The sequence below is a fragment of the Haliotis asinina genome, chromosome 13 (genome assembly GCF_037392515.1).
Source record: "Haliotis asinina isolate JCU_RB_2024 chromosome 13, JCU_Hal_asi_v2, whole genome shotgun sequence".
Lineage (NCBI taxonomy): Eukaryota > Metazoa > Mollusca > Gastropoda > Lepetellida > Haliotidae > Haliotis > Haliotis asinina.
In genome coordinates this window covers 53,870,618-53,895,127 of record NC_090292.1, presented here as the reverse complement: position 1 = coordinate 53,895,127, position 24,510 = coordinate 53,870,618, and the positions used below count along the sequence as shown (strand labels likewise).

General features: G+C 41.9%; 1 protein-coding gene across 1 annotated transcript in view; it reads right to left on the bottom strand.

Annotated features, from left to right (window-relative positions):
* LOC137260209 (death domain-containing protein 1-like) overlaps window positions 1-24,085 on the bottom strand; it is a 47,533-nt gene extending 23,448 nt beyond the window's left edge. Inside the window, exons 1-2 of the mRNA XM_067797903.1 lie at window positions 23,942-24,085; window positions 9,951-10,655 (exon numbers count right to left, since the gene is read on the bottom strand). Of these exons, the coding sequence (XP_067654004.1) occupies window positions 9,951-10,617 (667 nt within the window). The 5' untranslated portion in view covers window positions 10,618-10,655; window positions 23,942-24,085. The remainder of the gene's footprint in view (window positions 1-9,950; window positions 10,656-23,941) is intronic.
* Window positions 24,086-24,510: the final 425 nt, after the last annotated feature.

Here is a 24,510-nt window from a genome sequence, read left to right as displayed (position 1 = left end):
AAATAATGTGAATACATCATTTCCTATTGAAATGTATAACAATGAAAAAAAAACACCAAAAAAAAGATAAAAGAAAAATAACACAAAATAAGACAAAACAATCGTTTGCATTGTTTGTAAACAAACATGACCGCCATTACGCTAACCCCGATCAAGGTCAATGACCTAGTTCAGCTTGCCATTAACCTAATAGGAAGTGTCATGAGAAGTTTACAGGCATTGAATTCCTACAATCGGGCAAATAGAAGCAACAAGATACCGACTAAAGGCATAACCTGAAAGTGTCACACGTGAGTGGGCGTCCATGCCATCGAACGTCAGTCTTTGTCGCATGCCGTAAACCTTCATTCAGTACATGTATACACTACTCTCAGGTCCAGTATAGCGTGGTGAATTCCACTTCAAATCTTGAATGATGACTCCTCAGTCAGCCTGCTCAAAAAGGGCACATTCTTCCCATTGCTTCAGATTCAGACTAGAGTTATCCTTCTTGGAACTTGGACCATTAACGTGACTGTAACACGCCTTCTACCGAACAAGAGACCCGTGAAGGTCCCGTGGTAGAATACGCGTGAAGGTCCCGGGGTGGAACAGGCCTTCAGCAACCCATGCTTGCCATAAACTACGACTATGTTTGTCGTGAGAGGCGACTGACGTGATCGGGTGGTCAGGCTCGCTAACTTGTCTTACACGTCATAGGTTCCCAATAGCGCAGATCGATGTTTATGTTGTTAATGACGGGATTGTTTGGTCCAGACTTGATTATTTACAGACCGCTGTCATATAACTGGAGTATTGCTGAGTGCGGCGTAAAACTAAACTCACTCACTCACTCACTCACTCACTCACTCACTCAGAAAACCTTTTCGAGATGTGTTCGTGGGATTGTTGTCTTTCAGATTTCTTAACGTTTACCGTTCACTTCCCCCAAAACTAACACGTTTTTCCCGATGTGTGTTTCAACACTACACAAGACACAGTCAGTCATGAATGAAAGATATTATGGCGATCTGACTTAATCAAACAGTGTTTGAACTGTTATTAGGCCCACTTATATCGAATGATATTTTTTATCATATTAAGAATGTTTTTGTTGTATCACATAAAATATTTTTGTTGTATTGTAAAGATGTTTTACGAGGTACTATTTTCTATAGAGTAGTTATGTTGTTACCGCTGGAGAAGTTAGGTTAAATACGCGCATGAATACGAATCAGCTGCTCTAACTGAAATGATGTTCAGTGCCCTGCCAAGACTCGGCACTGTGAGCAATATTTCAGTTCGGGCATATTTCCCGTAATCACTCGGACCTCGTTAGTTATTCTCTAATTAATACCTACGAGGTACATGTGAACCATAGTCTGTTTGCCCTCGTAGGTTCCTAGTACGTATATTACCTACTTTGGCGAAAATATCGGAGTTCACATTGTTCATAAGATCCCATAGGGCACAATATAACTTGTCATGGTGACGTGACGTTATGAACAATGATTTGAAGTCACGTTTCTTCTACGACGTGACGTTGCGCTGTATAGATAGTATATTTTGCAGGTCCCGTGAACTGTGCATTGCATGTTTCAATTTGACCACCTGCACACCTGGGTGACCCTTCACTAATGAGTCCGAATATATCTTGCAGATCCCAAATTTGACGACTTCGGTATTAAAGAGAATATAATATTCACGCCCGTATCATGCTATATTTACGACACTCGTGCCTAAATATCGGTACATGCCTCGGAAATACAAACATTGAGGCACTCGTAAACATGGTATGACATAAGCACTCATACAATATCCTCTATATAAAATGCTCAACGTCATTATTGAGGATCATTCAGATAACATGAGAGGCAGCATATTTCACTTCCAAGAGTCTATATTTCAGTTTATAAGTACTGTTACTCATGTATTGAAATTGTGTGGACTTCAAGCGCTAGTTCAGTTCACCTATGTGTAGTCGGTAGCTCCTCATATCCTCATAAACTTATTGATGCAGTTTTCAGTTTTTAAGCACTGAAATGAGGAAAAAAGACATACTATTCAACCGGTTGCCAATCGTCAAACTATTTAGACCAAATGACGTTAGGTGGAATGCGTTCATGTGTAACCACCTGCACACCTTGGTGACCCTTTAACAATAAACTATTGACGCTAACTGGGACATGTTCTTGTGTGACCACCTGCACACCTTGGTGACCCTTTAACAATAAACTATTGACGCTAACTGGGACATGTTCTTGTGTGACCACCTGCACACCTTGGTGACCCTTTAACAATGAACTATTGACGTTAACTGGGACATGTTCTTGTGTGACCACCTGCACACCTTGGTGACCCTTTAACAATGAACTATTGACGCTAACTGGGACATGTTCTTGTGTGACCACCTGCACACCTTGGTGACCCTTTAACAATGAACTATTGACGCTAACTGGGACAGGTCCCGTGACTTGTGCATCGCATGTTCCAATTTGACCACCTGCACACCTTCACTAATGAGTCCGAATGTATCTTGCCAGCACACCTGCACACCTCAGTAACCCTTCACTAATGATTCTGAGTATATTTTTCAGGCCCAATGACATGTGTATCATCACTTTATCAGGACTGTCAGTTCAGTCAGTGTAGGTCTTATCTTAATGAAGCAGTTTGTGACTTCACAGGTACAAGATGTTGATCTAACCGACACACACATCATCTGTAGGGCATTGCAAAGCATCCTTCTCACCTGGCTGCTGCCAACATCACAGAGCCACACCTGACGCAGAGAACATCGATTGTCTGGGGCTGATAGGTGATTAATTCATTATAGAAGCAATTGCCCCGTGAAAAGTGTCTAGCACCTTATCTCGGGGGTCAGCTTGGAGGTAATAGGGGAGTGGCACGCACTGTTTCTGTATCTGCTAACCATGGTAACGCACGGAGAGTGCGCACACACTCACTCATATGATTTGAGTGAGTAAGGATTTACGCCACTTTTAGCAATATTCCAGCAAGAGAGCATCAATTATTGTCTTCACACATTGTATTATTTCCAGTCTGAAAGGCTTGACGAGCGAACGCTTTAACCACAGGACTACCCCACCGAGACTTGAAGAGTTGTCGGTGGCTACAGAAAAGAGCAGTGGGGTGACAGGTTGAGAGGGGCATTGGAGACACCCGAAGTGTGCCGTAGACACTTTCGAAAAATAACATTAAGTGAATGAGTTGTGTTTTACGCCGCACGGTGTACTATTCCAGCAATATTAATACATTGAACACCAGACACTTGCTTCACTGAAACTGTACCTATGGAATCGAAGCAGGGCCATCGCTGTGAGGAGAGAAAGCGTTAACTTGACTGCCTCTCCCGCCCTTTAAGAGAATGGGATGGATAAAAGGGGTATGGATTGGTGGGACGGTTTGAGAGTCTTGGGGAAGCGCTTTGTATCTCAGAGAACGGCCATTAACATAAGGTACTTATGAGGCTACTTTGAACTATATATGTCCTTCAAAAATGTAAGAGATAATGAACTTTCAGTCTGGATAGGAAGTGTAAACGTTAACAAATGTTTCAAGGATAGACATCTTATGAACGCACCGCCATAGCTCTCTATTACTACCCCTAAACACAATGCATGACATGCACGTGCACAACGCAGTAGCCCCATACACGTGCATGGAGTATTCTTGATGTTGACGATTTTTCAGGAAGACCGAGAAATGACTTAGAAAATTAATTTTTACACTTATCTTCCATAAGACATTTGTTAGTGTGTGTTTCTAGACGTTGTGTTAAAATGAAAATCGTACACATGCAAACTGCATGCCGTACACCAATCATCTTTCGAAAACGACTACATTCCAAATAACTATGGCTGTAAGGAAGTGCAAATGGTGATGCACTCACAAAACATTAAAAAATATATCAACATTGATTGACTCCATAAATCTCCTAAATATTTTTAATCGTAAGTAAGATAAAAATGAATATCCCTTACTTGTTCTGCAGAGTATACTATGAGGGGCACGCCATTTAGCAGCACATATCACCAGGCAGTGAAGAATTAAAATGGACGAACGAATCTACAACAATATCTTTAGGCGTAATACTAACGAGTAGAGATGGGAAGGTAGTTGGTGAGAGGGGTATAGGCGGAGGAGGAGAATAGGAAGGTGTAGCTTCGGCTGCCGAGGAAAACTTGGATGGGGATGAATATTTTGATGGTGCATAGTAACCTCATGTGAAGGAAAAGTGACACATATTAATGTCCCCAAGACTGGCTGGACCGTGAAGTATCTCATTCCTTGGAGGAAATCAATACGCTGAAGGCAAAGGGGACTGACTGGGTAAATAAAGCGGAGTTGGCAGAAGTGAGAGAGTTTAGTTTTACGCTGCATTCAGCAATATTACAACTTTATGGCGGCGGTCTGTAAATAATCGTGTCTGGACCAGACAATCCAGTGATCACAACATGATCACCAACATCGATCTGCGTGACTGGGAACCGATGACATATGTCAACCAAGTCAGTGAGCCTGATCACCTGATCCCGTTAGTCGCCTCTTACGACAAACAAGATGGCAAGCATGGGTTGCTGAAGGCCTGTTCTACCACGGACCTTCACGGGTCGGTATTGGCAGGAATTCACGTACAAAAATTAATTACTGTAAGTCTGTAGTATGGCTTTATGATTTCGCCTCGTCATTTTATGTGTCCAATTCCATTTTATTAACAGTTTAGCCCAACTAGCAACAACGCTACTCTTAAAGGCACAGTAGCTTCACCTGGTGGTTCGCTTCATATAACGTTCGAGAGTGGATTTAATGCATAGAAACATTAACACTCATTCGAAGTTATTAGTTCAACATTGTAATTTATTTATTTAATTGTTAATTTGTTTGTTTGTTTGTTTCCTTGTTTGTTTGAAGCAGAAGCAGTGTTGCCATAAACGTAAGAACTACGTTTTTCACTCAAAACAAATATAACAAACACGCAAAAACTAGTTTGGCTGCGTGTTTTGGACGCCTAGATTCTGATCTACTCAATTTTAGCAAAATGATTCAGAATTGTAATGGAAATTTTACTCGCAAAGATTGGGACTACACATTCACAATTTTATGTCTGCATGCAATTTTAGAAAACCTACCGAGGAAACTGTGAAGGATAAATCGTATGGTAGTTTACCTAACGGCTGTTAGTCTTATTGGGAGAAATCTGTCTATACAAAATTAGGATATAATGCTCCTAACACACCCAGTTGGTAGATAATGTTCAGATAAACATCTGGACACCGAACATCAGATGGTGTACTACCGCAGACAATGCGGATTGTTGGACGCAGGGGAATCCGGAAGTTCTTCATTCTGATCTTAATCGAATATGCCCTACTTCCGGCATAGCAAGACGGCCCGACCTTTCATATCAGAGAGTACTGACGGCGACAATGTCACGGGTCGATACCACCTTCACAAATCTCAGCCGTATAAACATCTCGCTGAACTGAACTGTTATTTCTTCACTATTAAAATCAGGGTATTCACCCAACAAGGCGTCTTCCGGATGGAGTTGGGTGTGCAGGCACTCAGTATCGATCGATCGATCTGATGTACTGATTGAAGTGAAGGTAAAATATCAAGAAGTCAGAGAGCAAAGGACGGGGATCAAGAGTATGTTCGCACGTGGAACAAGACGAGCGCCAGTTTACCATTGGTTACGTCTCAAAAGCCAAACATTTGGCTCTGTTTGGTTGTTTTATGCCGCACTAAACAATATAGCTGTATGGCGGCGGTCTGTAAGTAATCGAGTCTCGACCAGACAATCCAGACAATTCACTGGCACTCAGTATGCCATATTTGGTAGTGATTCATGGCCACGTGCTCACAATATCACTGGAATCTTTCATTTAGCGCTGATGTGCATCTCGCACATGGGTATTGCTATCTATGTTACAAGCAAAGGTCCCCTTAAGCGTCTTATCATTGTCTAATTGTTCCAGGCATTGTTCCACGTCTTAATGACTATTGAAAGAGGTAGAATGACGCACCTCCTTGTTTGATCAAGACACTGCAAGGAATTACACGTGTTAAACTGACAGATTATCTGCATGTAATTAGGGAGATCATTAACCCGTCCACTGATCTCAACAGTTCTCGGGCAGACGGGAACTGAAAGCCCATAGTGATCTGTTAGTCAAGCATCTAATCCTTATCATAGCAACACACAGGCTGACACAGAATATATGTCGTCCCAGATGTCGCCATGGGTTTCGGATGACCATCATATCTGCCCGTGAGGGAGGCACTTGACATGGCCAAGTTGCACAAATATCTCTTAAGCTTAAGCCCTCGTTGCTTGTATCGTGTCATTCTTGCATACAACGCAGTAACATCGATCAGTAACTTACGAGAGCCTTGGGAACCATTTGCCTAGATTTTCGAAGCGTTCTTAGCTCTAAGCCCTAAGATAGTCGTAAGTTAATGTTAATGTATTGCACTTACTGCTATCTTAGCGCTAAGAGAGGTTCGATAATCTTAGCGCTAAGACAGTAGTAAGCGCCATAAAATAGAAGTAACTTACGACTATCTTAGCGCTAAGAGAGGTTCGATAATGGAGGCCAAGGGCCCATAATGGTAGAATTGTATTATCAATTTATGTCTTATTCATTGTGAAATTCTTTATTATGACATGGTAATTTTTTCGGCCGAGTGTCAGTGCAACAAGCAGTCGTTGGGTTACTACAATCGGACGTCAGTATGTTGACTATTACACGTCAAAGTGTCACGACTATCACAAGTTGGTGTTTTACGGTTGTTTTACAATTTCAGTGTGTTACGACTACCACAAGTCGGTATATACAGGCTGTTACAAGTCATTGCGTTACGACTACCACAAATCAGTTTGTTACGACTATGTCAGTGTGTTACGGTTGTCAGAAGCCATTGTATTACGACTGCCGCAAGTCGGTGAAATTACAGGTCTATGTGCTACGACTACCACAACTGGGCATTTTACAACTACCGTCAGCGATTTACGACTGTCGCAAAAACTCGTGGTACGACTGTCATTGTCACCCACATGACACGCATGAGGGAGTGAAGTGGACTGTTAGCGACAGATATTACATGCACAGTGATCATGTTAAACCAACCTGGTCATGATGGAAGTTAATCTCTGCTTGTGATGATTACTGGAACTGTCTGGGCCATGTTTTTGCCGTACCCCGAATTAACAGGTTTTTCGAAGCACTCATTTTGTTTGTGGTACTATGCATGCCATATGGTATTTTTTTTCTGAGTTGCCTTAGTCAGGCAAGAATCTGCTGATCAGAAAGGCTCTGATTTCAGTCCTTTTGTTTTGTCACAAGCATTCGTTGTCCCCGTTTTATCTCAAGAACGAAGCATCTAAGAAGTGCATCATTTTTGGCAGTAATAGTGTAGAAGATAATCCAGTTATCTTTCAAACTATCGAATGGCATGTGGGCGCTGCGATTCTTCAAATACAGAACTGACAATATGGGGGAGCGCTGTAGAAAGCAAATTCCAGCAATATGCCAGCAATATCGCGGTGAGTAACAGATGAAATGCTTCACATTCTGTACCCAGTTGCGGAATCAAACCAGGTTCTTCGGCGTGACTCTGGACTACCTTGTGTTCACACACTATGAACCGTGGAAGCATGACGGAACTGGTTTTGGGATTAGTGTTAAAAGTGCATCTACATGCATCTACCCACTAGACATCGATATTTATCCCTCGTTACTGGGAACTAATTTACTCCGAGGTCGGAGAGACATGGAGCCTAGCAGGCGCTGGGAAACTGTCGTCACTGGGCTCCGCGCACTGTCACTAGTCAGTTCTAAAGGAGCGCAGCGCACGCTTCTTAGATAACCTGTTTGACGTGTCGTAATTCAAACCCGCTAATGAGAAATGAAATCACAAATTACTCTTATCTCTGTTTGTTCGGGGCACGCGGGGCTATCGGGATAATGAAATTGTCGAACGCGATGTAAGGAGCTTACCCTGTCGATCGATGGAATGAATGCCTTTCAATGGCGTTTAAAACAGTCGTTTGTTTAGAGTTTAGTACGGCGTCGGAAAGGGAGCTGGTGTGATCTATGGCTGTAGGTGTTGACCGTGCTGTTGCCTGTATTCTCGGTTACTATCTTTTTTTCTCCCTGGGGGAGAGAGGTAGATAGAGGTACTGTCAAGTGTCAACATATGTCATCGGTATCTTACTTATTACCTCGCTACAATGCGCGGTATGTCAGGAGGAGGTAGAGGGAGGGGCAGATGGTAACATTTAAAGGAAACTGTATTGAGAATATCTATATCATCTTGCACTTGATAAATAACAAGACAGGGCGTCAGTCACTAGGTGGACACTTCTATAATTACATTACAAGGGACACTCTCTTGCCTTTTCAGTCAAGTGGAATGTGTTTTGAATGTTCGTTCTGTGGCGTTAACGTTTTGTAGAATACACCAGGAGAATTGTGACATGCAGACAGAAAGACAGACTAACAGAGACACCGACGGATAGACTGAGAGACTGACCGACGGACCAACGGACAGAAGCATCGACAGAAAAGCATGCACACCGACAAACACAAAGACAGAGACTCCAACAGACAGAGACACCAGATAGAATGAGATACTGACAGACAGAGACGCCGATATACAATCACACAGGCAGAGACACCGATAGACAATCACATAGGCAGAGACACAGACAGACAGAGACAGCCAGGCAGAGACACTGACAGACAGACAGACAGATGGACAGATGGACGGACGGGCGGACGGACGCACAGAGACAATAACACACAACATACTGAGGCAGCGACAGACAGACACACATACATGCATACACATATTGCATACAGATCCAATACACGTTTAATGCTGCAGCGTCATGTCATTTCGTCGTTGTCGTTGTAGTGTCATGTCACGCTGCTCCGCTAGAGTGTCAACCATTTCATTGTGATTCATAAACACTCGTATGACCTGGACCAGCACAATGGACGCGGGTTTCTCTGATTATAACGTGTTTTGTCACTATTATTTACCTACATATCATAAGACGATCGTTGTGCTTGTCCTTATTGAATGCTCGCCCCACCCTGAACACAGTCAACCGCAGACACACAGGTGCAGCGCGGATTGTTCCAGGTTATACACAGTGACATGCTCCAGTATACATATTATTAACTTTGCTTGCACACTACCCATTAGTACGTCTTGTATTATTTAAATGAAGCATTGCATGATTTATATTAATTCAATTGTTATTGCTCTGCAACCAAGCAAAGTACAGAGCATGGTCCTGAGAAAGAGAGAGAGAGAGGTGGGGGGGATTCGGGGGAGAGAGAGAGACGGATACAGACACAGACAGAGAGAGAGACAGAGAGAAAGAGAGAGAGAGAGAAACTTTATTACACCGTATATGGGGTCAGTACCAACTGTTTTGCACGTATTGGCAATGAAGACAACCTCTACTGAGAACAGTCGGCCGCATGACACATTGATGACGTCATGAACAATGGCTGACGTCATACCGTTCCTTTCTGGACAATTCCCGAATGAAATGGAAATCTGCCGTACCAGAGTCTCAGAGATAGAAAGAACATGACACTGACATACCAGACTCCCAGAGATAGGCAGAACATAGGTATGAGATTAACTTAACCAAATCGACGCCTGGAATCTCCCGGAAGATGAGACTGACCATAAAGTCTGAGAGTTAAGCAGATGATACCATTCATATGAAGTACTGAAGCGGCCATACTGGAAATTAGACGTAGACAGAACATTATTATGACCTAACAAGACAGAGTTCTACAGTTAAGCAGAATAGTACCCTGGAGCACCCACACAGATTACTACAGTTCGGCCGACCAGACCGAGAACGACAGTAAGGCAGAGTATGGAGCTTAACATTGCAGAGTTGAAGAGTGAGAAGGACTAACCTGATTTGATCTCGAAGGCCTGCCTGGTGACGCTCATATGGATGTTTTCCTTAACCGTCCTCATCTTGTCTCTCAAGTCTTCCAGCTGTCGCTGTGAGTCAGACGTGTACGACTTGAACTCCTCGATACTGGCCGACACCATGGAGACGACGGAGATCAGGTCGTCCACGGGGTAGTCAGCATCCACTTCCTGGTACCTGGGCTCGGAAAACATCTCCACAAAGTCCCCGATGCTGCTGTTGAAAGACTTGATGTCAAAGTTTTCGTTATATCTGTGATGATACGGGGTCATGCGCCCAGTTTCCTCCTCCACAGTCCGGCTCATACCGGAAGTCGGCCTGTCGTCTGTGCTCCTCGTCGACATGACCTCATCATCCATATCATTCTCATCGTTGCGGGCAAGAAGGATTCGTTCTTCTCCGTTCTGAAACACCTGTTCCTCTTGACGCGAATCGACGTCGTTGTCAACGCTGACGTTGTCGTTATCAGGACGAACTTCTTTCTGAGGGGACTTTGGTTTCAGGTTCTGTTGTGTCTCGGGTTTACTTGTTTTGGTAGACTTTGTTCTAGAATCACTGGGTTTCCGACGATGTCCGTGAGAAGTAGCTTGGACTCGTCCTCCCTTTACAGGCTTCTTCCCGTGGTGGTCGTGCTTGTCGCCAGCCATGATGTGATGTGTCACTGCCAGAGACTTACCTCATCTCTCTGAAACACACAGAGACACGGACTTCAAAAGTGTCATACAAAATATTTTCAAACAACAAACATTTCATTTGGGGGGAGTGGAAGTAGACACATGTCTAAAAGATATCAGTGTCAATCAGTTTGGTTGGTTGGGAATTGTACGTGACTTCAGTTGCTTCTAGTCATGCAGAAGCTTTAGATTTGATTCCTCAGTTTCCCTTGAACAACATGTCACGCACATGTCTGCTGTGCTGTGCCGTGACGTTCACTACACTGCCATTATTGTCTCAACTATTATATAATTACTCTGTAGTTCCCTGAAAACCTAGGATATTGCATAATACGATTGCTTTTTTGAAATTTCTTTGACATCTCATATGTGCTTTCTGGTTTAACTCATCAATTCAATTTGGAAGTCGACACATAACGCGAAGATTTGAATTTTGACTTTTGGATGCTTGATGACGTATTATTTTTGTCCATGATTCTGACACAACTGTGTCGATAGCCAAAATCTATATCAGACATATATTTGCATTTTATATTAGACATTAACCAATAAAACAATTATCCATAAAAAAACAACAAAAACCCAAACAAACAAACACAAGACGCCTTTGCTCTGCATGATCTGTTTTCCAACATTGTTACTAGCCAAGGAGTCTCTTTCTGTCTTGAAGATTTAATGTTCACTGTCTTCGTGACCTTGATGAATTAATGCTATAGCGGTGTAACACTATACTCACTCACTCAGTATTCCAGTAACCGAAGCGGCATGTCTCCGAGCGGCCTATCTTCCCCAATAACATAAGCCCGTTTGTTGACTTATCGACCGTATTGTCTATTAGCGCAGTTTATCTGTCTGTGAAACCTTTCGCCCAGCTTATTACCTTTTTTCTCGATTAGTGTCGCCCTTTGCTGCGCGGAGCGATATAGAGATAGGGTGACGTGCAATATTGGATCCCGGGTAACGCTAAACAAACACCAGTCATTAGATCATTACACCCACCAATTTCACACCATGAAGCTCGTCGACCAACAGGTATGTTGTACGCAGTCCCTGTTGCGTGTTGAATCAATACTCCAAAAGCTATTGAAGCAGTTAATTGTAGCGAATATAATATCATGTTTTATGCTGTGTGCACAGAAAAACGACAATGGACATTTGTTAGTCAGACTTAACCTTGGGAATTACATAACAAACACTTTGCCCCTTTGCTAACTGATCGCTTCAGTGGACGGCCAATGCTTGATGTTTGTTGACATGGTCTTGTTAGGAGGTGGCGAGTTGCTTAAGGCAGCTCAATAACTGTAAAGCAAGTTCTAGCGATCAGTACATAAGAAGTGGATTTGGGACTTTCAGCTTGTGAATATGTGTTTATGGTTGCTGTTTGTCATAGAAGTCAAATTGTAAAGACGTGTCGTGTTACCCAATACATGGAACACCTTTGTTACATAGCATTCACCTGCACTAATCAATAAGGGTTCGAATGACAACAAATACAAGGAACGCACATGCACAACAAGCATACGGATGCATGCACACATTAATAGTTACACATGTACCCAGAAGAAACACGCATATGCGAGTAGATCGCATACAGACAACATACACATAAAAACAAAAAGACAGACCATATACTGTTCCCATACATACACGCCAACCTACACCATCATACACACAGACAGATCTGCACACGGACACACACATATACACCAATCTATACCATCATACACACAGACAGATCCGTACACGAACACACATATATACGCCAATCTATACCATCATACACACAGACAGATCTGTACACGGACACAGACACATACATATACACCAATCTATACCAGCATTACACACAGACAGATCTGTACACGGACAAACACATACACGCCACTCTATACCATCATACACACAGACAGATCTGTACACGGACACACACATATACACCAATCTATATCATCATACACACAGACAGATCTGTACACGGACACAGACACATAATTATACACCAATCTATATCATCATACACACAGACAGATCTGTACACGGACACACACATATACACCAATCTATATCATCATACACACAGACAGATCTGTACACGGACACACACATATATGCCAATCTATACAATCATACACACAGACAGATCCGTACACAGACACACAGACAGCCACGAACCAATAAACTGATCACGTGCATGCATACAAACACTCGTGAAAAGACCACACAATGTTCACACTCTCTCTATCTTCCCCCTTCTCTCTCTCACACATACAAAGAAACAGACACATGCACTGATATCACATACACACTTACAAACATACAAAAACTTTAGACCCATTCACTAAATCACAAAAAACGCACCTATTAATCCACACAGTCTGCATAATGAGCAAGTGCTGATCTCTTCTCCTCAATAATCCCTGCGAAAAAATCAGTCAAGCTGTACAATAATTGGGTTAATAAATCAGGCAATGTACACAATGGCCGAGTGAATCAGCCATTGTACACACTGCCTGGTTGTAGACATTGAGGTAACACATGGCAAATGGCATATTGCAGTCCGCTATCCTACTATCCGCTATCCTCAGCTGTAGTTTCATACAAGCCTGCAATTCAACGTATCAGTACAGAAGTCTGATGAACCAAATATTCAACAGAACCTTCAGGAACACAACACAAGTCAGGTGCACAACATAACCCACAATCTCACAGGCTGGTGCTCACATGGAAACACCCAGATCAAATATTGACATCGAGGTGCGGGCGCCTGCCAACGCCGTCCTACAATAAACACATCAACGTTATTGCATACCATACCTCGTTCATTTTTGTCGCCGCTTAATGTAAAAATTATTAGTTCAGTAGCGTGTTTGTAAAGGCAACACTGTACTACCGTCTAGCGTGTTGTACCTACAGGTAATAACGCAATAGGTCTTACATAAGATTTTGTTGGGAACAGCGCGAACAAAGATTCGTTGTATGACAACAATGTTGATTTAAGCATCAAAATCATTTCTGGCGTCAAGCTAAAAACATTCTCAGGATACGGTCAGAAGCGGGTCTGCTTTACCAGAAACTTTTCGTGCTAATTTCTTAGTCATGGAAAATATCTGTCAAAGCAAGAGTCGTTCAACAACTATGACGATATATTTGACAGATATTTGCATACAATGCGGAGTGACGTCAAACTAAAACATTCTCGTTGAACAGTCAGAATTATATGGTCGACTCTGTTTTAACCAAAAGTTTATCATGTGATGTGGAAAGGGCATTGTCGCTTCACATCAACACTGGTTTATAAAACGACTTTATGTTGTCGAAACAATTATGTTACCAATTGTCATGGACGTGAGCGTATCCTGCAGCGCCACTGACGTCATACAGACGTCCCTGAAATAATTGTAGTGATCATGGTTTCACTATTATCAGTAGTGGAGATGGAGATTATCTCTGCCAATATTTATACCACCGATTACACAAAAATACTCGGTCACTGCACTTTTTCCCTCATGGTGTCTCATTTCAAACAGCAAACGTAGCGTCGCCTGAATCAAACGCTTGGAGCCAAATACCTTTACACAGGGTACATTGCTCTACCGCCAGCAAACCTTCACATGGCTATCTATTGTGGCGGAAGAAACAGAGGGGAGTGCCAGATAACATGATCAGTGCGTAATGTAAGTTCATTCAAACAGTTTATGGCTTTGGAGATCCATTGCTGTCACCTGATCGACAGATCGATATCCGATCAGCGGATACCACTTAGCGGTAGATACCATCAGACACTCGGCTGCATACCACTGACGTGGCCGCCTGGGAGTGAAATCTGGGATACCTTGGTGCGTCGCTGTCAAACTGAGTTATTGGTATATCATTCAGCGTCTGGGTTAAACTGAGCTCTTGGTACAACATTGAATGTCACCGTTGTGCAGTGCCCAAAGACCATCGTTGAGTTCAAAAGTTTCGAATTTCACCACAAACGTGCTCTGTGCATATCATGAAAAACGCCTCCAGTCTATTGGGATGCTTGAAAAGGTTGTGAATTAAGCAATCATTTTCTAAATTCGTATTTAATCATACGTTTGTTTGCAAATATCATCACCCCAAAGTGAATACCCCCTACCCCACCCCACCCCAATTTAAAACTGTTTAACTTACGAAAGCTTTCGTATATTATATCAAATGACACAATTTGAATGATTTATTTCAATCTGTGGATTTCATGCAACCAGTGGATATTGCCACTGGGGCTGCACGGTGGAATGTGTATCGGGAAGGGGTAGTGTCATTATACCAGAGGTGTGAGGAATCATTATGATGTGTGTATGAGCATGAAAGTACCTGATCACAAACCACACTCATCACTGAAAAATGCTCAGCAAATTACTTACATTTCATAGATATGCATACATAACTAAAAGATCACTCAAATGTCTTTTTCACAAACAACACACACACCACTAATGCGTGACTCTCACATCTCACACACGTAATGTATATTTCTGGCTCTACATATATCTCAAACATCACATTTCAGTAACACGTCACAGAATTATAACTTAATCTTCACTCAAAGATAAGATATATTTCATACTATACACACTTCACTCAAAGATCTATCACACATTTCTTAAGAATCACACACACGCACCGTACAAAGACAAGTCACTTGTCACTGGACTCTTCGTGACATGAGTTACCATTACTGACTCCGTTACTTCGAGCTATCAGCTGTCAATTATTTATACGCATTCGTTCAAGCATTTACTGTTTCCTAAAGTCTGTGTATCTGTCTAATGGAGAGGTACTATTTTTTTTCCTTTCCTGCAGTACGTATGCTCGAAGACACGGCTTGTTCACCCTTCAACTGGCATCTCGATGTATCGTCTGTCCTCAATTTCACATATCACCTAATGCTGACAGCTGCAGTGGGAATACGTGTTTCTAAACCGATTAAATAAATCCAATTTATCTTATTTGTCTGACTCCGTATTTCAATGAGATCGACCTGAGAGAAATGTCTATGGGATTCTCTTTACAACAGCCCTTTATGAAGAAATGTCCTCGTCTTGTATCTCAAATACAGAGACACGCCAGTTTCAATATGGCATTAAGTTGATCCCCTGGTTATGAAGTCAGTGTCGTGTACCATTGTGACTCTATGACCTGAGCATGTCACGTGTTGCCACTTCTATGCAACACGGCTGCTTGTAAATCCATTTGAGTAATTTCTCCTTTCACCGCGCGGACCTCAGAGAAGACAGGTCCCTTTCACACAGCCATGTCTTGACGGAAAACACTCCGATCTTGTCAATAGTTCCTTTATGAAGTCTCTGGACTGGATTTGTGTTTGTAAACAAGGATGTGTCGTGTCGTGGCAGTAAACACAGGATTAAACTAGTGTGACCTTTGATCCACATAATATCGTAATAACACTGTTCACACCGTCATGGCGTAGAGCAATATTCAATATGTTATGAATGTCAAACAATGGATACATTCTATTTTCTTACACCGCGGGACATAATGAATAATTTTACAATATTTCGAGAACATGCCAAAAGTTTTATGGCTGAATAAGCTGACGATATAAAATACATTGCATTGTTCAATGTCTCTGTTCCATGTCGATACGGATATTGATCTTTTAATGTGCTTATATTTTATTTATAATTAATAAACTAATGGAAACAGGAAGTGTTTTCCAAACACGCTATGGATACATAACTGCTTGATTTGATTTCAATTACAAAATTGCTTTGTACGCCCTGTGGAATCAGATAACCAAGGTAGTCAGTGGGTGTTCAACGTCGCAAGATGTAAAATCAATATTATTGTCAAAGACAACTATTACGGCAGGAGAGGTGAAGGTGAACGTCCATGTTGGCGTTCATGTCCATGAAAGTTGAGTCGTTTTTACCCCTGATACCACCGAGTCGCAGTTAAAACCCTGAACACTGAACACTGAACACAGAACCCTGAACCCTGAACACTGAACCCTGAACCCTGAATCCTGAACAGTGAACACTCCAGGCATCATTGGTTCTGTGGCATATAGTAAACCTTACGTCGATAATCAAGACATTCATGACATTGTCCAGTTGTTGTTTACATATATCCTATTTCTTATTAAACAATAGGCTTGAGTCGTGTCAGAGGTCAATACTGGATGTCAGAATGAATGACGATTTAATTCCTGGCACCGAACCAACTGCGAGAACAATAGTATAACGTCATCATTATTGTGTAATATAGCACCGACCCTTACGTCAACGAACTAATAGGTTGTGGGGTGTTGTGTTTCAGCCCTATGGAATAATATCACTTGCAATATATGATTCATGGAGTTAAGCTTCCTTCATGAATACCTCGTCACCGAAACAGTCTTCTAGAGTCACAGCACCATGTTACTTGGAAACCACCATAATGCCATTACTTTAATTATACATATGATTGAGTTTGAAAAAGTACAAAGTCATTCATACGCCTGTTTATATTACCTACTGAGTCTTGATATGACATCGCCATTCTGTATGACGGGTATCTGAAGGTCTACATGACCTCGGTTTCACCTCTGCCCCCTCGTACCCACCCAGATGTGTGATATCGCTAATGGAATCAACACGGTGTATTTACCCTGCTCTTATACATATAACTGGAGGTCTCTATCTCACTATCATCGGGGTAGATTAAAAATTACACATCCTTGGGTCTGAAGTGCATAAGTCCCAAATCAAGTGGAGTAAAGACACGATGGTCGGGGAACCGCGTTCTGACGGCTGGAGTTTCTGTCCAGCTTGACACTGAAGCAATATGTGTCCTTCATTTGGTGTCTACCTATGTAGGTGCATTTTGCAAAACGTAGCTTCAAATGGGTACCAGGTAGGTTAAGATGGTCGTTCACAACCCTTGTAAAACGAAACGATTATTCTGTTGTACGATTTAAATTGACTTTCAAGGAAAGTTAGATCCTATCAACCTTGCATTATTTTATGAGACTATATCACAGGTGAGACAGCATTAACTCGGACCATTGCCATGTGAGCCACTTCCTCATCCATAGGATAATAGTAAGGACTGTAAGGTAGCCTAGATGGGAAAATAATCACCTATCACATGAAAGGGTCGGGTTCGCAACAAATGAGAGCGCAGTCATCAAATGTGTCGGAAATGAGCCATACCTGTTACCCAGGAGACAGATACACCAATCCCGTCTTGTACCCAATGCATCAAACAATTGTTCTAAAACGAAGCTATTCACTTAACACAGAGTTCCTTGTGAAATTAAAGGATCTTCATTCCATGAGCCCGGTATGAACTCTTTGTCCCTGGAAACCCTTTAACGTTACTCAGAAATATTGAACAGTGAGTGAGTTTGGTTTTACGCCAGTGTTAGCAGTCGTCCTGTGTCAAGGCGGGGAAAAATAGAACTGGGTTTCACACATTGTACCTATGCTTTGAATCGAACCGGGGCCTGACGAGCGGACTCCATGACCACTAAACTACCCACACACCAAACACACAGCTCCAGTAACGGTGGTGAAGGCATTTCACTGACTAAACACTGCTTCCCCCTTCAGTTCAAGTCTGCTGACAATATTACTGTGTTCGCATCTCAGTTACAACTCCACGAGGGCAATACTATTAAATTCACAACACACTAAGCACGGAAATCCTTGAGGACTAGAGGCTTTCAGATTGTAATCAGTAACGGATTATATATCCAGCGTGAGTTACTTTAATAAATTCTGCGACGACACGATTATCGATGTAAGTGTGAGAGTAGAGAGTTCAATGGCGTGTTGTATTTTGCCTGAAACAGACTTTGTATTGCACCCGTGAAGATCCCGGTTAGAACTGGTCTTCAGTAGCACGTGCTTGTCGTAAGAGGCGAAGAATGGGATCGGGTGGACAGACTTGCTGACGCGTTTGACACATGTCATATTCCACTTGCATACAAGCATGCTCATGTAAATCATTGCAGTGTCTTGTCCAGATTCAGTTATTTACAGATCAATGCCAGGGCAACTGAATGGTGACCGTCCAATGAAATATCGTGTGACATAATTTACATAACATCACCAACTGAATATCTGATTAAGTATTCGCGGCAGTCGACTTCCATAACATAACGTTGCTTAGGCTCTATTTGAAAAAGAAAACAAACAAAACAAAACAAACTAAAAGAAAGAAAAAGCAAAAACAAAAACAAAAACACAAACAAAAAAGATAAAAAAAAATGCGAAGAGAAAAAAAAAAAAAAGGTGAGCAACATCTGTAATGTCTCATCGCTGTTCACCTATTAAATTTAAAGCATGGCATATGATCTGAAGCGATACCGATGTGTACTCTGATATATATGTTAATGAAGTGTATTGAGTTCAGTCCCTGCTTTGTCACGCGGGCAAACATATACGACACCAAAACGTCCGGATAAACGAGGTTCGTCTGTATGTAAATGTAGGAGTGCTTCCTAGCTGAACTGGAAAGGTTGATGACCTCACTGAGTAGCCACTTCACATGATAGGGGGATTTTCAAACAGCACCGTGTGAGGCTAAATCCTATATAAAGTTGAAGCTCGACCGCCAGTACAAGTGCCATGGTGATGCCGATGGCGGCCACTATGGTTGATAAATTCACACAACGGGACAACCGCCAGCGTTCTGTACATGATGGACGATCTGTCACCTCAGCAATATCCAGCAATCAACGTCCTGTTCCTACAGTCATACCTGAGTGCATGATTCAAAGACACATACAGAATCTGTTGTCGTTCTGCAGGTCAGGGCCTCAACTGAGGCCGGCTGAGAATGATTCTGTTGATATATAGAAGGTGGTGACGCTTATATGAGGTGGAAATGGCTGGTAAGCTATATCAATTTTCCGAGCAAAACAAGACTCACGTTTGAAATTTGGATTTGTGCAATCGTTTACAAACACTGCAAGGCCCAGAGCATGCAGCAAGCATATCTCGTTTTTGTTTTTAATGTATGACCCCCAGCAAACCCTTCATCAGATTGAGCGTATTTTTAGCGAGAGGTGAAATGACATGAGATAAGATGTTTTTGACGAGATGAGATTGAACAGTTTTACTGACACTTGCTATTTTTAACATTTTCGAGTGTTCATTGTTGTATCTTCTAGGACCACCGCCGTATAGCTGGGATATTGCTGCGTGCGGCGTAAACCTCAACTCATTCACTCACTAACTCTAGAGGTAGGGGCTCTTTGGGGTTGTACTGCTTTCTCGCTATGATGTCGGGTAGCAGTGTAATTTTAACGTACCCAGACTAAGAATACTCACTCCGAGCCAAGCAATCTTCATTTTATTCCTCGTGATCTAAAGCATTAGACAGAATAAACAATCCCAATATTTGTCAGGTTCATCATCTGACGCTGTCATGTTGGAATACGTATTTCGACCGTCATTAGTTGACGATTTGCTACATAATTAAGTCCCGACATCCATCTCAGCTCCCCCACCCCCTCCTCCTACACACACACATTCTCACACACACACACGCACACACATTCATTCATTCACACACATTCATTCACACACACATATTCATTCACACACATTCATTCATTCACACACATATTCATTCACACACACATTCATTCACACACAAACACACACATTCATTCACACGCAAACACACACACATTCACACACAAACACACACACACATTCATTCACACATAAACACACACACACAAGCACACGAAGGTCCAGGTTCGATGGGCAAGATCACGCGAACTATTTGTGAAGACAATTCCTGGTATTACAACCGGAATACGTCTGAAATATTGCGAAAACCAGCATGTAACAATACTCACTCACTCAGAATCAGGGAGTGTACAAGACTTGGTCGCAGGTGCACTGAACAGTGGTCCATAACTCATATCTAAGAATACACCTGTCGCAAGAACACAGTTTAGAAATGATCAGTTAGTTTCCGGCATGAGGTCATAGGGAAGATTATATCGCTACCGTCCCGACCTCAAGTCATTGTTTACCACATAGACTCACTATATGATCTAATTTTTGTTCCGACAATATATGACAATTATTCGGTACATGGTCTGTCACAACAAAACCTCATTTTATGATCTAATTCAACGACCGTCAATACAGTGTATATCAGGGTACATGGTCTATCACAAGGACTCATTTAATGATCTAATCTAACGACCGTCACCACATTGTGTATCACAATGGATCGGTATATGATCTAAATCACGGACAGTCACTACATTGTATAGCAGGAATAGGCGATATGTGATCTATCACAAAGACTCACAATAATATCTAACTTATGGAATGTCAGAGCATGACACATCACAGCTAATAGGTATATGATATAAGAAGAAGACTCACTTTATGATCTATACATTGTATATCACAGTTGATCGATATATGATCTAGCAACAAGACTCACTGTATGATCTAATTTATGGAATGTCAGGGCATAATACATCCCTATAAATCGATGTATAATATATATCACAAAAACTCACTTTATGATCTAAATAATCACAATTAATCGGTATATCATATGATTTATGGACAATCACTACACTGTATTTCAGAAATAATCTGTTTGTGATCTATCACAAAGACTCACTGTGTGATCTAGTTTATTGACCGTCAGTGCAGAGTATGTGACTAATTGCCAATTTATGGTCTATCTCAAATGATTCATTGGATGTCGTAAATCAAGCACAGCCACTCTTTGACCTACCACACGAGACCAACACAAGTTATATCACAGTTACCAAGTGGGACACTGAAAGTACAGCCCGATGATCACTTTAGCAATCGATTAGTGTTCGATTCGACCTGATCATGCAGGATAGGTCAATGCAAATGTGTACACAGCTGTCACCGTTTGCTTTGGTTATTTCAAGATGCACTGTCGGGAGTTACGTGTGTGTAATCATCCGGACACCTGTTTGATGAGACCAATCCTAGAGAGTGTGTTAATACTAAAGAGTCTTACAACACATGTCCCTGTTTGTACTATCTGATTCTTGTATCACTAAGTGACGTATCGGAGGTAAATTACAAACACTAGCAAGGAATTCTGTGGAGTTGATCACGATAATTCCCCCTCACACACCAATTGTTTGATTGTGTTTATTGCTTACAAAACAATCCATGGCAACATGACGTCATAACAATGACGCCGCAAATACCCCGCTATGACGTAATACAGTACATGACGACATACATTGTTTGATGACACGTCGCCCCTGCCATAACCTGGTTGAGCTGATGCTTATATTTGTAATTGTTATATTCTAGTTTCAATGTATCATAAATCAGACTATAACCTATGAACAATAACTGTCCTAAGGCATGAGCTACTGAATATCGTTCTCTGTAAAACAATACATGAGGTTCCTGGCCATTTGTGAAGTACTTCACTAGAACCAATGTTCAATCACTGGTACCTAGAAGGTGGTAGTTCAGAACAAGGTTCTGTGATCTCACTGATCTAATCGGGTGCGACGCCCTGACCTACAACAACCCAGCTCTTTGGAATAGCCTTGAACTATATAACTGTATTGTGTGGAGGTTTTGTCTCTCTCAATCAGTATACCACACGCCACCGCGGTGTTGTTCTCTCATACCAGGGGTCACACATAACAGTTGCAGTGTTGGGCTCCACACTAATGACAAGCTTACCCCTGCTGTGTGAGAGGCGATCGCGCTCTCGTAATAAGAATAACCAAAATGGACTACCACGTCGACGACAATGATCATGGCGTGTTCCAATGCATTTCAAGTGTGAGTGTGTGAGTGAGTTAACATTTAACGTCATATCGGCAGTATTGCAGCCATATCGTAACGAGAACGATTAACTATAAAAATACAAATGAATTAATAGCACATGCATTGTAAAACCCTGTCAACGAAGGACAATGCATTTCAAAGTGTAGCAGAAGTAACAAAACAGCAACGACAACGTCGACGACGACGACGACGATGATGATGATGATGATGATGATGACGACGACGATAATGATATAAAGGGAGTCTGGACTAGACAATCCAGTGATCAACAGCATGAGCATCGGTCTACGCATTCTGATTACAGTGATTGTGTTGACATGTTAACAATGTTAGCAAGATTGATCACCCGATCTGAACGGATGATGGCTGTATCCCAGCCAGGATCACCCGAACAATCTTTGATGCGTTCATTTGTATTTACCGGTAAATAGTGAAAAAAAAAACGCAAAACAAACAGGTAGCAGCAAAACGACTTCATATCGTAGTCCGACTCCAAGACAGCCATGCGTTTGAGGATCAAACTTGAACTATAAGTCGTAATAAGACACCATTTTAGCATTATGGTTTGTTATATGTATGTTACGATACAAAAATACGATATGGCAATTATTAAATCAGACTGTCTTCAACAATGTTCAGTCCTAAGGCATCACAACAACTCCTGTACACATTGTGGGTAAGATGTACCGCCATGCCGAGGTGAGTGTTTTAGACCGTTTGAGAGATATTCCAGCAGAGATGGGTTTCTAGCGTTACAGACACTGGGAATAAAACCTGGATCTTGAGAAGCAAATTTGACGAGCAAATGTTTTAACATGTAAGTTACCCCACTGTCCCACTGGAGACATGAACACTTTCGGGTTTTGTGTTCCGTCTTTAAAACATTTAGCAAAGATTAGCCTTAAGATAGGGATGGAGCTAGACTTTTTTGGAATCAAATGCGTGGTCACCATAGCACGCACATGTATCGATCACCTGTAAATGTATAAATTTATATCCATATATATTAAAAAGCTACTTCTCCGTCATCGTATATTATTAATAATTTGCCACGTGTTTTACCTTACATATTTTTTGTTGTGTAAATGCATATACCGCGATATTGTTTTTTTGGCTGACACTTTTTCACATGTTGGCGGATGGCCACGTAAACAGAACTCCTGTCTCACTCCTGACCCTTAGCAGTACAGGCCTCTGTTCTAAAACGTTCTTTGCCAAGTACATAATAAGTTTGCATTAATTATTATTTACCCTCTGTAATATTACATGGACCAAACATACACAAAGGCAACTTCTCGTAGATGAAACTGCTTTCATTTCTATTTGTGATTTTTAGGCTAAATAGCCATCCTTTACTTTGGTCAATTAACGATGAATACCGCCTCTTCGTAGCTTTAGTTTGTGGGACTTATTTATGCTATGTCTTCACATGGAATCATAAAAGAAAACTACATGGAGGGTTATATGAGGGAAGACAGGTGTGTATCGAGCCGCCTTACCTGTGTTGTGTTAGCCCAGCCTTCCGGAACCCGCTCTGAGACCAGTATCCAGAGAACAGCCGCCGCGTATATCCCATGTATGTGTCACTTCAATGTATATCCCTATACTACAACTCCTCACACCGTGCGTACAGAGCGAGTCCTCCAGGCACCTGCCGCGTGTCGCCGCAATCAACGTGACAGGACCTGTAGTGACTTTCTCCGTCAGTGGGCGGGTTTGTGTCGGCAACACATTGTGACTTGTGTAACTTCTCATGCACGCGTTCTAGCATAGAAGTATGACATAATATCACCTTCAAAGACAATCAGCTGAGGTACTGAAATAGTCATGTACCTCGTGTACATCCAGTTAGAGTAAGAAATCAAGTTGTACACGCTTGTTAAATGAAGGTGCTGTTTAATTAATTGATCGACAACTGAATAAGCTTTATAACTCATCTGTCTGGGTCCAAACTTTGCAGACATGACTACAGACAGTGGACCACAGACATGAGGATCAACTTTTTCCAGGTGGCATGTTCTGTCGAACCCTAAATGTTCAGGTCGTGTTGGTCAGTGTGAGTGAACCT